The sequence below is a fragment of the Nerophis lumbriciformis genome, linkage group LG28 (genome assembly GCF_033978685.3).
Source record: "Nerophis lumbriciformis linkage group LG28, RoL_Nlum_v2.1, whole genome shotgun sequence".
Lineage (NCBI taxonomy): Eukaryota > Metazoa > Chordata > Actinopteri > Syngnathiformes > Syngnathidae > Nerophis > Nerophis lumbriciformis.
In genome coordinates, this window is record NC_084575.2 from 8,959,900 (window position 1) to 8,973,544 (window position 13,645).

At 41.3% G+C, this 13,645-nt stretch overlaps 1 protein-coding gene across 4 annotated transcripts in view; it reads right to left on the reverse strand.

The window, feature by feature from the left end:
* dip2bb (disco-interacting protein 2 homolog Bb) overlaps window positions 1–13,645 on the reverse strand; it is a 154,952-nt gene that overhangs the window by 42,678 nt on the left and 98,629 nt on the right. For all 4 annotated transcript variants that reach the window (XM_061923553.1, XM_061923551.1, XM_061923552.1 and 1 more), the window contains 9 exons: window positions 10,294–10,396; window positions 10,151–10,215; window positions 9,922–10,015; window positions 6,733–6,852; window positions 6,532–6,646; window positions 3,299–3,438; window positions 3,082–3,218; window positions 2,929–3,009; window positions 2,718–2,845 (listed from right to left, as the gene is read on the reverse strand). In XM_061923553.1, coding sequence (XP_061779537.1) covers window positions 2,718–2,845; window positions 2,929–3,009; window positions 3,082–3,218; window positions 3,299–3,438; window positions 6,532–6,646; window positions 6,733–6,852; window positions 9,922–10,015; window positions 10,151–10,215; window positions 10,294–10,396 — 983 coding nt within the window. The remainder of the gene's footprint in view (window positions 1–2,717; window positions 2,846–2,928; window positions 3,010–3,081; window positions 3,219–3,298; window positions 3,439–6,531; window positions 6,647–6,732; window positions 6,853–9,921; window positions 10,016–10,150; window positions 10,216–10,293; window positions 10,397–13,645) is intronic.

The window sequence follows — 13,645 nt, forward strand, 5'->3', positions numbered from 1 at the left end:
GTCTTCGTGTATGTACCCCGCTTTTTTAAGCAGATCCGCAGTGTTGCTGGATGCAAACATCATAACGTCACATCAAAGTGGATTTATTTTTTTCATGACTAAAAATGTTTCCGGCCGGCTGTTCTGAACAAGGCTGTTGAGAGGGATGCTGGTGGGTTTTACTGAAGCATTTCACAGGCATGTTCTTAAAACACCTTTCAACTCTAAAAAGGAAGGGCATAATGTGTTCAAAAATCAAACTTGCATCCTACAAATTGCCAGACCACGCCAGCCCAAAAGCGTTTTTTTTTGTGGAAACACGCTCACAACTTTTGTTCAGTTGTAACATGTTTACATTGCAAGAGGATCTGATTATTGCAATATTTCGACAACTTGGGATGTATTGATAAACTGTATTAATGATAACCTTGGTAAAACTCCCGACGGTTAGTATGACCATTTTAAATTAAAATTATCGAAAAACAAGGATTGATGACTGCACTTAGATAAACTCACAGACTGACTCTTAAATGGTAACATGAAAACAAGAGATATTAACGTCTTTCCCAATTAAGAAACAACATACCACAATTTAAACCTATACAAACACATTATGTCTGAGCAACTAAGTCAGATATTCAATGGCGCACATTGAACCTACAGACTGTGCTCTCTTAGAACAGAGTGATTGTTCTATACTCAAGAGGAATACAAGATGGAGGTGTTTATACGGTGCGTTTAAGGACTGCTGAACAGAGTAGAACGACACGACGCCCGCCAGAAATAATAAATAATAAATTGAGATTTTATTTGTTGCACACTTAAAGTGCTACAGTACAAACCAATATTTAAAACAATAAAAGTTCAGGCATTAAAACAGATAATGTCTAGCATTAAAAAATTACAGTTGGTACAAAATGCGGCTGCTAGACTTTTGACAAGAACAAGAAAGTTTGATCATATTACGCCTATACTGGCTCACCTGCACTGGCTTCCTGTGCACTTAAGAAGTGACTTTAAGGTTTTACTACTTACGTATAAAATACTACACGGTCTAGCTCCGTCCTATCTTGTCGATTGCATTGTACCATATGTCCCGGCAAGAAATCTGCGTTCAAAGAACTCCGGCTTATTAGTGATTCCCAGAGCCCAAAAAAAGTCTGCGGGCTATAGAGCGTTTTCTATTGGGGCTCCAGTACTATGGAATGCCCTCCCGGTAACAATTAGAGATGCTACCTCAGTAGAAGCATTTAAGTCCCATCTTAAAACTCATTTGTATACTCTAGCCTTTAAATAGCCCCCCTGTTAGACCAGTTGATCTGCCGTTTCTTTTCTTTTCTCCTCTGCTCCCCTTTTCCTTGAGGGGGGGGGGGGGGGGGGGGGCACAGGTCCGGTGGCCATGGATGAAGTGCTGGCTGTCCAGAGTCGGGACCCGGGGTGGACCGCTCGCCTGTGCATCGGCTGGGAACATCTCTGCGCTGCTGACCCGTCTCCGCTCGGGATGGTGTCCTGCTGGCCCCACTATGGACTGGACTCTTACTATTATGTTGGATCCACTATGGACTGGACTCTCACAATATTATGTCAGACCCACTCGACATCCATTGCTTTCGGTCTCCCCTAGAGGGGGGGGGGTTACCCACATATGCGGTCCTCTCCAAGGTTTCTCATAGTCATTCACATCGACGTCCCACTGGGGTGAGTTTTTCCTTGCCCGTATGTGGGCTTTGTACCGAGGATGTCGTTGTGGCTTGTGCAGCCCTTTGAGACACTTGTGATTTAGGGCTATATAAATAAAGATTGATTGATTGATTGATAAAATACCAAGACTAACACACTGTAAGTGAAGCATAAGAAAGACAAAACTATGTGTCTATGTTTTTGAGTGATTTAAAAAAATGTGATCAAAATATTTCAGAACTTTTTGAGCACATTAAACAATACCCTGTTAATAATGATCACCGTGATAATTTTGGTCACAATAACTGTGATATGATATTTTCATATCGTTACATCCCTAACTCGTACTATTAAAATCTGACAACTGGTTAAAATCTAAAGTCAAATTACAAAATGATATCAAGTTCCTCCAATGCATATAGTAAAAAAAAAAAAAAATTCCCCTGACCCCGAAAGGGACAAGCGGTAGAAAATGGCTGAAAATGGACAATTTCTTCAATTCTACTTAACGAGCTGCATCACTAGCAAATGCTGCCCCGGTACTCAATGACTCGCGCGGCACCCAACCCTTTCTCTTTGCTCTTTCAGTCCACCAACGAGCTTCACTGGCCAGGACTAGTTGGCCCTGCTGCCCTGGTCCTCCCTGACAACGGCCAAACTACCTGCCTGTTGTTCATCAGATTGCGAGAGGAGCTATTGCATTCATTAATGGACTTTTCTGTTTTATAACGTGTATGAATGTACTGCTGCGTGAGAAAGCGGGCAATGTTTTGAACTTAATGGATTATTTTCAGTCTTTCTAGTCATTTCTCCTAAAAAGTTCCCTGTCAACCGTTTTTCCGGGACCTCCCTTTGAGAATAGTAGAAAAAACATTGACAGTTTATTTAAAGCAGAGCAAGACAATGAGGAGGACAATTATAACAAATAAAAAGCAAGTGTTTGTGCATGTGCTTGTGCTTGTCTGTGTGGAAAAATCCTCCCAGGGAATCGCATTCTCAATTCTAAGCAATGGAATGGTGATTCACATTTGATATATCTTATCGTCCACTCTGCTCACCTCCCGCGGTACACTGTCTTGACCGGCTCCACGGCGAGTGCAGTGGCCACGAGGTCGTCGGCGTTGTGTCTCCGTCCGCTCACTTGTAGGAGACCCTCCATCTTGCCCACAACAAAGATCAGACTTCCCTGTGTACGCACAGCGGTGTTATTAGTGCCAAAGAAAGATGGGCTCATGTTGCCACAGATGTGATCAAACAGTCTTAACTTACCGGACCAACAAACCCCAAGAGTCCTGACCGCACAAATGGAATCTCTCCAATGGGGACTCCATTAGCATTGACCGGTATCACCTGAGCACAAAGCCAAATAGGAGGGCAAAATGACACAAAAACATGTAAAACAATTTCGCTTCGCTTCCGTACCTCAAAGGTGTTTTTGGTGACCCCGGGCAGGCCGTAGTACATTGTGCCCCCAGCTCGGGAGTTGATTATTATCTCTCCGATCTCATCGGTTTTACATAACTGAGGAGGCCCGTCTGGTTTAACAATGCACATCAGAGCTGGAGACACACAAAGACAAAAAAAAACGTGATTATTTTTTTATTTCCTTCAGTTTTATTTTATTGTGCTCTATGCTCACCTCCTGGCATAACATGCCCCACGTCCTGCACGGTGAGGGCTGAGTTCTTGTCTTCTGTATTGACCCTGATGACCCCATGGCTCAGGCCGCCAAGGGAAAGGACGGCACGGGCGGGAAGTGGCGCGCCCGGTAATCCAGGTCTACAATTTGGGAGGTAACCAATCATCCGTTAGTCAGCAAAATACTTTTTATTCTTATTGGTAGACCAGCAAAAGGTACAATTAATTTGTAAGCGAAAATCTATATTTCTAATGTTTCTCATGTAAAATATGCAAAATGTACTTTTTAATTATGGTCTAATAAGAATATGTTTTTTGAGCGAGTAAACCAAATGGATCATCTCCCTCATAAATTCCAGGTTTTCATGATGTCCTGAAGGAAAAAACACCTTTGTGGATAGGCAGTAGGCTTTGCTACATATCTTAAAATGCAGTCTCTAGCTCTGGCAACCATCTTACAGATACAGTGCTGTCATTTGGATTATTTAGTTTTTCTTTCTAGTGAATATGCTAACCCAGCATGATGTTGCTATCAAAATGTGACTAACGTTAGCACTGTAACTCACATAGCTACGCTAGCGCTGCTAACTCATGTCCTTGAAGTACCAGTAGAGTAGAAAACAAGTTGCCTCTCTTATCGTATATATCTTATGTATTACACTGAAAGACTAACAAAGTTTGCGAGCAAGTAGTATCAATCTCACGGAGATTCCCGCTGCATTTTGAGAGCTAATGAGCTAGCCAGACACGTCATCGCGTGACGTAGAGGTAGGAACCACAGATCCCTTCGTCACCAACAACAAAGCAAATCATGCAGACTTTTTGAAAGCCAATAACGATTACTTTAGGAAAATTATTATCCAGAACCTTATATTTTTGATCCTGAATAGAAGGAGGATGAGCTACAAGTTTTAGAAGCTCTGCTAAACAGATCCAGCTTTAGTGAAACACTAAGCATCATGTAGCAGTATTGCTAAGTGCTAAACAAGAAATACAAACTACAAACATAAAACAATCGCTTACTGTACAATGTCTGCTCTCACTGTGATGATGACTGATAGGGTGTCCATATCTTCCCGTTTAGATGAAAAATTAATCATGATGCACACGAAGGGTTAACAAGGAAAAGTCTCCAAGTTGGCACTGTCTTCGGTTGTGTGTGTTTGTCTCCATCTCAGGGTATACATTGAATGTCACAGATGAACAACTTCTAGAATGATGGCGAAATCCTTCTAATATCCAGATGAGCGGCGTGATTTATAATCTAGAATAACTTTGACGAGCCGAGACATGATGATGCGGGAGCAGCAGGACATCACGGCCAGCTCACAGGAAAGCAGTAGAGGGCTACTTAGCTGTGTGCTATCAATCAGTCGCTAAAAAATAGTTTGTCTGTGTTAGCGCATACAATAACAATATTGCTAATATTTGGTTAATATTCATGTCCGAATATGTGTATAGAGTATTGTTGTCGGGTTTTGGATGGTTATTTAGAGGGTTTTGTGAGCGGAATAGAGATACCCCATTGACTACATTGTCAGCTGACTTTTTATGTATTGATTTATTTATGACTTAAAATGCATAAAAAAGAAAAAACATATGGGTTCATGTCTTATATAAGGATTGTGAATGATAGACAGCAAATCACTCTCTAGTTTTTGTGGATTTCCAGTATGACTGATTTGATGCTACGGTCAGAGTGCAGAAGTGTTACTTCAGTGACGTCAATCTCCGGAAATGACCGAAGACGTTCGGAGTGGAATAGGGCTGCAACAACTAATCGATTGAATCAATTAAAATCAATTATAAAAATAGTCGCCGATTAATTTAGTCATCGATTCCTTGGATCTATGCTATGCGCATGCGCAGAGGCTTTTTTTTATTATTATTATTATTCCATAATAATTATTATTATTATGGAATGCCCTCCCGGTAACAATTAGAGATGCTACCTCAGTAGAAGCATTTAAGTCCCATCTTAAAACTCATTTGTATACTCTAGCCTTTAAATAGCCCCCCTGTTAGACCAGTTGATCTGCCGTTTCTTTTCTTTTCTCCTCTGCTCCCCTTTTCCTTGAGGGGGGGGGGGCACAGGTCCGGTGGCCATGGATGAAGTGCTGGCTGTCCAGAGTCGGGACCCGGGGTGGACCGCTCGCCTGTGCATCGGCTGGGAACATCTCTACGCTGCTGACCCGTCTCCGCTCGGGATGGTGTCCTGCTGGCCCCACTATGGACTGGACTTTTACTATTATGTTGGATCCACTATGGACTGGACTCTCACAATATTATGTCAGACCCACTCGACATCCATTGCTTTCGGTCTCCCCTAGAGGGGGGGGGTTACCCACATATGCGGTCCTCTCCAAGGTTTCTCATAGTCATTCACATCGACGTCCCACTGGGGTGAGTTTTTCCTTGCCCGTATGTGGGCTTTGTACCGAGGATGTCGTTGTGGCTTGTGCAGCCCTTTGAGACACTTGTGATTTAGGGCTATATAAATAAAGATTGATTGATTGATTTTTATTTTTTTTGTATAAACCTTTATTTATAAACGGCAACATTCACAAACAGCTGAGAAACAATAATCAAAATAAGTATGGTGCCAGTATGTTTTTTCTTTTCTTTCAATAAAATACTGGAAAGGATAGAAATGTATTTTGTCTATTTTATTCGATTATTAATCGATTAATCGAAGTAATAATCGACAGATTAACCGATTATCAAATTAATCTTTAGTTGCAGCCCTAGAGTGGAATAGTCAAAATGGCTGACTGAATTTGTGGCATTTTGAGATGTTTCGACGGTATTTTCACATACTTTTACAGATTGTAAATACAATGGGATATGGTTTAATGGATACAATGAAACCCACTTAAGCATATAAAGTCAACTTGTTTTCTCACTCTACTGGTACTTTAATAGTACGTTCTTGTATTTGATATATGGCATCTATTAAGTTGGAAAAGTGCAGAGTTAAAGTGTATACGTTCAAAGTGTATAAAGAACACAATAGCGCTTATTCTTGGAGATGCAGTCTGTTTTGAGAAACACTGATCATTAGCATTACAGTTACAGGGCTTATTAAAACACTTTTTAAGTGTCTAAATTCCATAAACAAGGCTAGATTTTGGACAACAAACTTCCAATACACTATTGTAGAATCTCTAGTAAATCATGTAACCTTGGAAAAAAATGCCACAGAACAATTCATGTAAATATGTGTCAGTGACTGACCTGCGTATAGCCACTGTCATGGCCTCAGGGGATGTAGCGCAGGGACAGATAACTTCCGGCTTCAGCCCGTGAGACTGGAACACGTTCAGGAAGGCATCGCAGGAGGAAACTGACCCTAAAAGCAAAAGATACAAAGAAATAGGCAGAGGTCCAACTCTTTCTGAGTTGCTTGGAAAAGAAGACGCCAGGGGGATTACTCACAGGGGTTGGCGCCATCAGCAACAATCAGCATCCGCAAAGACACCAGGCTAATGTCTCTCTGCTCCCGGTGAGCCATCATGGCCCAGTGCAGGTCCCGGCACTTCACCAAAGCTAAACGAGCTGGAGAGTAGAAAAGTACAAAAATAACTCACACAGGGATATCCAAACTTATTCCAAGAGGTCCTCCAGTTGGAACATGTGCCAACTTTTTTTAAATGATTGTTTTAACGGTGTGATGAAAATGAAAAAAAATCCTGTCACAGTAGCGCATGGATGGTACGGGGTAGAGATGCGCGGTTTGCGGACACAACCGCGGAGTCCGCGGATTATCCGCGGATCGGGCGGATGAAATTAAAAACAATAAGATTTTATCCGCTCGCGGGTCGGGTCGGGCGGATTAATTAGATATTTTTTTTTTTTTTTTTTTTTTTTTTGCGGGTGGCAGTTAAACCAATTCGGAAATATATATACATAGTTAAATGTTGTTACCCACATACGAAAAACGAGCAGGCACCTGCTGCATATGCCACAACAGAAGAAAAAAAAAGAAAAGAGATGGACACTTTTACGGAGCGGAGAAGGGACGCCTCGCCGGGGTCCGGGACCGAGGCCCCTTCCCCCGAGAGGGCCCCACCGGGAGCCGTAGCTGAGGCGATCCGCGAGAAGGGCCCGACGCACGTCCAGGGTCACTACCGCGCCCATCGCACCAACACCCCGCCTCGTCCGCTTTCGCAGTGCGCTCACGAAAGGGGTGGGGCTCACCCTGGTTGATATAGAGAGCAGGACGGTGGCCATGGAATTTCATTTAAGGTTTGTGATAAACCATCAAACTCATTCGTTAAAAGGACTCTATAGTAATATAAAGCAAATTTTTCTGGACATTATCATGCAAGAAAAGTTTATTTTTGGGATCGCGATCACCGCGTAATGATTTTTAAAGGTTGCATTACATTATTAACTGTCCCATGTGATCAGCCAGTGCGATTGGAAGTCCATGCTCAATTATTGCCTCCGTAAATAAAACTTCGGCATTTATCACATCCAAAGAATCTGTTTGGGCGACGAAAAACGTTGAAAGTTTTCCACTTGTATCGCTAGCAACGGCATTAGACTTGTGTTTTTTTGTCCCAACGTGGTCTTTTACATCGCTAATTCCTCCGTGTCCGATCGAAAAATCTTGTCTGCACAAGGTGCAATTCGCGTAGTTTTCACCCTTTTTTTTTTTTTTTTAATTAATATTAGATATATAACAACGGGCGGATGGCGGGCGGGTGCAGTTCTGATCAAACGTTACATCGGGTGGATGGCGGATGGTTGACGACTTTCTGACGCGGTTGCGGATGAAATAAATTGCCTATCCGCGCATCTCTACTACGGGGACAATAGGCAAAGTGTAGATAAGAAGGTCTTTCAAATCAAAATACACACCATGAAGTTTGTCACAAAAGGCAAAAGCCAAGGGAAGCAACAGTGACAGATAAACCCTCCTCTTTAGTCATTTAGAGGCAGGTGAGTTCCCTGATCACTAATGAACAGCGTTCAAAAAACAGTTATGAAGTCACTGGAAGACATAACCGAAACAAAAAAAAGCATGCTCACCATTAATAAACACTAAACACTAGAAAACAACACAAAAACTGTCACGGATATCATGACAAATCCCTTATTTTCCTGGAAAATGTTACCATGTTTTGAAATGCAAAGTTTGACAGATATGGGTTGAAATGAGCCTTGAATCGGCCTAATCCTAATTTTTTGCTTAATTAGGGCCCGCATGGCCCATTGCATAAGGACTCCCTTTGGGACATAAGGACCTATTGAATTTGTAAGGTTTTATTCTTTATTATTCTTTATTCTTCCGCCGCCACATGAAACTGTAATTTGACCCACTTAACATGCTTCAAAACTCACCATATTTGACCCACACATCAGGACCTGCAAAAATTGCCTTTTTAAAAAAAAAACGAACCACAAAACTCAAAATTGCGCTCTAGCGCCCCCTAGGAAAAGAAAAAAATAGACTGCCTGTAACTCCCACTAGGAAGATCGGAGAGACATGAAACAAAAACCTCTATGTAGGTCTGACTTAGACCTACATTTCATAATAGTACATTGTCGGGCTAAAATCAACAGAAAGTTGGCAATTCCCCCTTCAAGACAAAAAAGTACTAAAAACAGTAACTTTTGCCTCGTTGAGCTGTAATTTGACCCCCTTAACATGCTTCAAAACTCACCGAACTGAACACACGCATCAGGACTAGCAGAAATTGTGATCTAATAAAAAAACCTAACCCCAAATTCTAAAATTGCGCTCTAGAGCAATTTTTTAATAAAACGGAGAAAAAACTGCTCCTCGGAAGAAAAAAATGACAAAACTGCCTGTAACTCCCACTGGGAAGGTCGCAGAGACATGAAACAAAAACTTCAATGTAGGTCTCACTTAGACCTACATTTCATAAATTGACAACCCCCAGCAAAAATCAACAGGAAGTTTGCTATTCCCCCTTCAAAACAACATTTTTGTAAAAACCGGTCACCTTCCTTCAAAATCTATCTCCTCTGAGCGCGTTTGTCGTTTAGGCTTCAAACTAACACAGGAGAGATATTGAACCCTTGTGTATAAAAGTATAGAACAGCTTTTTAATACCTGCTCCGGTTTTGATTTTATGACCCTTCAAAGACCCGCTGCACTGATGCTCCTGCGGTGCTGTTTTTTTAAGATGGCTGCTTAAAAGCAGGAAGCACCAACGTGCCCACACAATGCAGACAAGGTAGGTACACTAGACAAAAGTCTTGGGACACTTCAGACTAAAACTTGACAAAAGTATTGGGACACTTAGGACTAGCACCTGCCAAATACGCGGGCCCGACCAATGCTGCTTGCAGCATTGGTCGGGCAGCAACACAAATATAAAAACGATCATGAAAAAAATATTTTCAATGGGATGGAGTGGATTTTTACACTCTTAAGAAAATGTATTTTATTTTATTTATTTATACCATTTATCATCATCAAGTCAACATGCATGCTATACTAATGCTAACTTTTTTTCATAACCTTTTTTTGTTGTTGTATTCAGTATGGTCCTAAACCGTCGTCAATATGATCTGATGCTGTGTTGAATTGTATACCTTTAAAACACTAGAACACAATAAAAAACACAGGGGAGCAACAAGTGTTTATTTTACCTTTGTGAATGTGGACCCTCTGCACCCAGGAGAGAGGACACGCCTTCATGACTGCATAGGGAACACTTATAGTGTGGATCCTGTTCATCACAGCCTGTAAAGAAACAACACCTGATCAATCTCCAGTAAGGTAGTAAGTCAAACCTTCTTGAACAGAATTCAGCGGACATATTGTGTCATAATGAGATCAGTGTACAGTATATACATGACATTCATATATCCCACTAACCGTGAGAACCCCATGCCACAGACCCATGTCTTTCTTAAAGTCCAGAACATTCACTAATGTCTCCCCTGTGAAAAATAAATAGAAGACATCAGACTTATACGGGCTGCAGAGTGCGAACCAATCATGAGAGAGCAGGTGTTTACCCTCGCAGTAGTTGCAGGCCTGAGTCAGTGCCTGGCAGTGGGTCAGCATGGCCACTTTGGACACAGCCACACCCACCACGGTGCCCTCTTTATTGGCCTTGTACTGTGCAACGAGAGGACGCCATCACAGGGAAGACGACAAAGATAGTTCAGTTCAGGTTGCATCGTGTAATCCAGGGGTGTCAAAACCTTTTCCACCCAGAAGTTGAAGGATGTGTGCTTTTGATACATTTTGTGCTTTGAAGATACTGAGCGCAATCAAATGTAGGCTAATATGCGCTAAGCTATCTGAACAAAACATAATAATCAAAATAGTGTATTATTCAATAAGAGTCAGCCCCATTTAGAGGGGAACTGCACTTTTTTTGGACAAGAAGACAAAAGGTTTTTTTTGTGCATTCTAATTTGCAATAATCGGCTCATTCTCAGTGGCTAGCTAATGGGAGCAATCCATTCTGCCTCTAAAACACTTTAAAAATGCTTCCCAAAAATGCCAACGATACTTCATTTACGTTCCGTAAACTGTAGAATAACCAAGCTGTAGCGACTTTGTTATTGTAAGAGCGAACACTAAGTACCGTATTTTTCGGACTATAAGTCACAGTTTTTTTCATAGTTTGGCCGGGGGTGCGACTTATAATCAGGAGCGACTTATGTGTGAAATTATTAACACATTACTGTAAAATATCAAATAATATTATTGATCTCATTCACGTAAGAGACTAGACGTATAAGATTTCATGGGATTTAGCGATCAGGAGTGACAGACTGACTCTTACCATAATATGTTACGTTAACATACCAGTTGGTTATTTATGCCTCGTATAACGTACACTTATTCAGCCTGTTGTTCACTATTCTTTATTTATTTTAAATTGCCTTTCAAATGTATATTCTTGCTGTTGGATTTTATCAAATAAATTTCCCCAAAAAATGCGACTTATACTCCAGTGCGACTTATATATGTTTTTTTCCTTCTTTATTATGCATTTTTGGCCGGTGCGACTTATACTCTGGAGCGACTTATACTCCGAAAACTACGGTAACTATTTTTCTAGCGTACTAACACGTCGCCTTGCGGCAACATGCTACAAATATGCTACGATATTTAGCCATAAGCGAGCTTCTGTGTCAACAGCTGACTGGCTTTTGAGTTTTTAATGCACACAATGCAATGGGACACCAATCTGTACTGACTGGCTTTCAGCTAACTTCCTGAGCCTAAATGAAGATAAAACAGAAGTTATGTTGTTCGGTCCAAGTCGCTCTCCCTCCCCCAACGTTGACCTCGGCACTCTGACCCCGTATCTCAGCGACTCTGTCACAAACCTGGGGGTAAAGTTTGACTCAGATTTTAAATTCGAAAAACAAATCAGCAGCGTCGTTCAAAAAAGCTTTTATCAATTACGCCAAATAGCGAAAGTGAAACCGCTTCTATCAAGACATGATCTTGAGAAATTAATCCACGCTTTTATCTCGACTCGTCTTGATTATTGTAATGCCCTGTATGTTGGCATTAGCCAGGCCTCCCTCGCCCGCCTGCAGCTCGTGCAGAACTCTGCTGCTCGTCTGCTAACACAGACCCGCAGACGTGAGCACATCACCCCTATTTTAGCGTCCCTTCACTGGCTCCCTGTGCGTTACCGAATACATTTTAAACTCCTTTTATTTGTTTTTAAATGTCTAAACAACCTCGCGCCAACCTATCTCTCCGACCTCCTTCAGCCTTACTGCCCCACCCGATCCTTAAGATCAGCCGATCAGCTGCTGTTGACGGTCCCTGACACAAGGCTGAAGCTTAGAGGTGACAGAGCTTTCGCCGTTGCTGCTCCCAAGCTCTGGAACGACCTACCCCTGAGTGTTAGACAAGCCTCCTCTCTTCCTGTTTTTAAATCTCTCTTAAAAACATACTTTTATTCCATGGCTTTTAACACTGAGTGATATCCATCCTGCAATGGCGCCCCATAATACACCTGCTGTGATCCTGTTTTTATGTTTTTATGTTTTTATTCATTCTATTTTAATTATTTATTTTTTATCGTGTTCTGTTTGTGTTGTGTTGTGTTTGCTCGGTACTCGTTTTATCTTTTAACCTGCTCATTGTACAGCACTTTGGCTACCCCTGTGGTAAATTTTAAATGTGCTCTATAAATAAAGTTGATTTGATTTTGATTTGACTAAAAACACGATCATAAACACAATCATATAACAGTATGTGTAAAGTATTAGCACACATTTAATTATTTGTTTGGACACAGCTAGTTTGACAGGGTATGTACTGTAGTTGTAATACCAAGCACGATCATAATCAATATTATAGCGACTCACTTTGTTTGGTCCAGCTGGCCAGAGACATTTCAAATTGATTTTGAGTAAGCACGCCATTTATGTCAATATAGCTCGGCTCCGAGTTCCACATTTATACTTGCAAGTCAACTCCAACATTTCACCCTATTTTCGTGCTTGCTTCTATAAGCTGTAGTTCATCCTCCGTAATCACCAAAATGATTCCTGGGCGCAGCCACCGCTGCTGCCCACTGCTCCCCTCACCTCCCAGGGGGTGATCAAGGGTGATGGGTCAAATGCAGAGAATAATTTCGCCACACCTAGTGCGTGTGTGACAATCATTGGTACTTTAACTTGAACTTTTTTATTCAGGTCCAAAAAGATAAGGTTGTGAATCCTCATTTGTCAAAAAAAAGTCGTCTTCGTTGTCTGTTACCAAATCTGTCATTATTACAACACTGTTTGTTTCCGGAAGTAGGGACACACATTTGTTCCTGTAAGTCGGGTGTACGCTGCTGCTAACGGAAATAAATGCGCTAAGGAAATAAGTTGCGGTATTGCCTAAAGGGGAACTGCACTTTTTTTGGAATCGTTCACAATCATTATGAGAGACATGACGATGGACGTTGTTTTTTTTCTCATTCTAAACATTAAATAAATGCGATCAAACGTTTGCTTACAATGGAGCCTGTGGAAGCCGCACAATTCCGCCTATAAAGTCCTTAAAAAAACATCCAAACACCTCCATTGAGATGTTATATACATGATGTAAGTACAGTGGGGCAAAAAAGTATTTAGTCAGCCACCGATTGTGCAAGTTCTCCCACTTAAAATGATGACAGAGGTCTGTAATTTTCATCATAGGTACACTTCAACTGTGGGAGACAGAATGTGAAAAAAAATCCAGGATTTCACATTGTAGGAATTTTAAAGAATTTATTTGTAAATTATGGTGGAAAATAAGTATTTGGTCACTTCAAACAAGGAAGATCTCTGGCTCTCACAGACCTGTAACTCCTTCTTTAAGAAGCTCTTCTGTCCTCCACTTGTTACCTGTATTAATGGC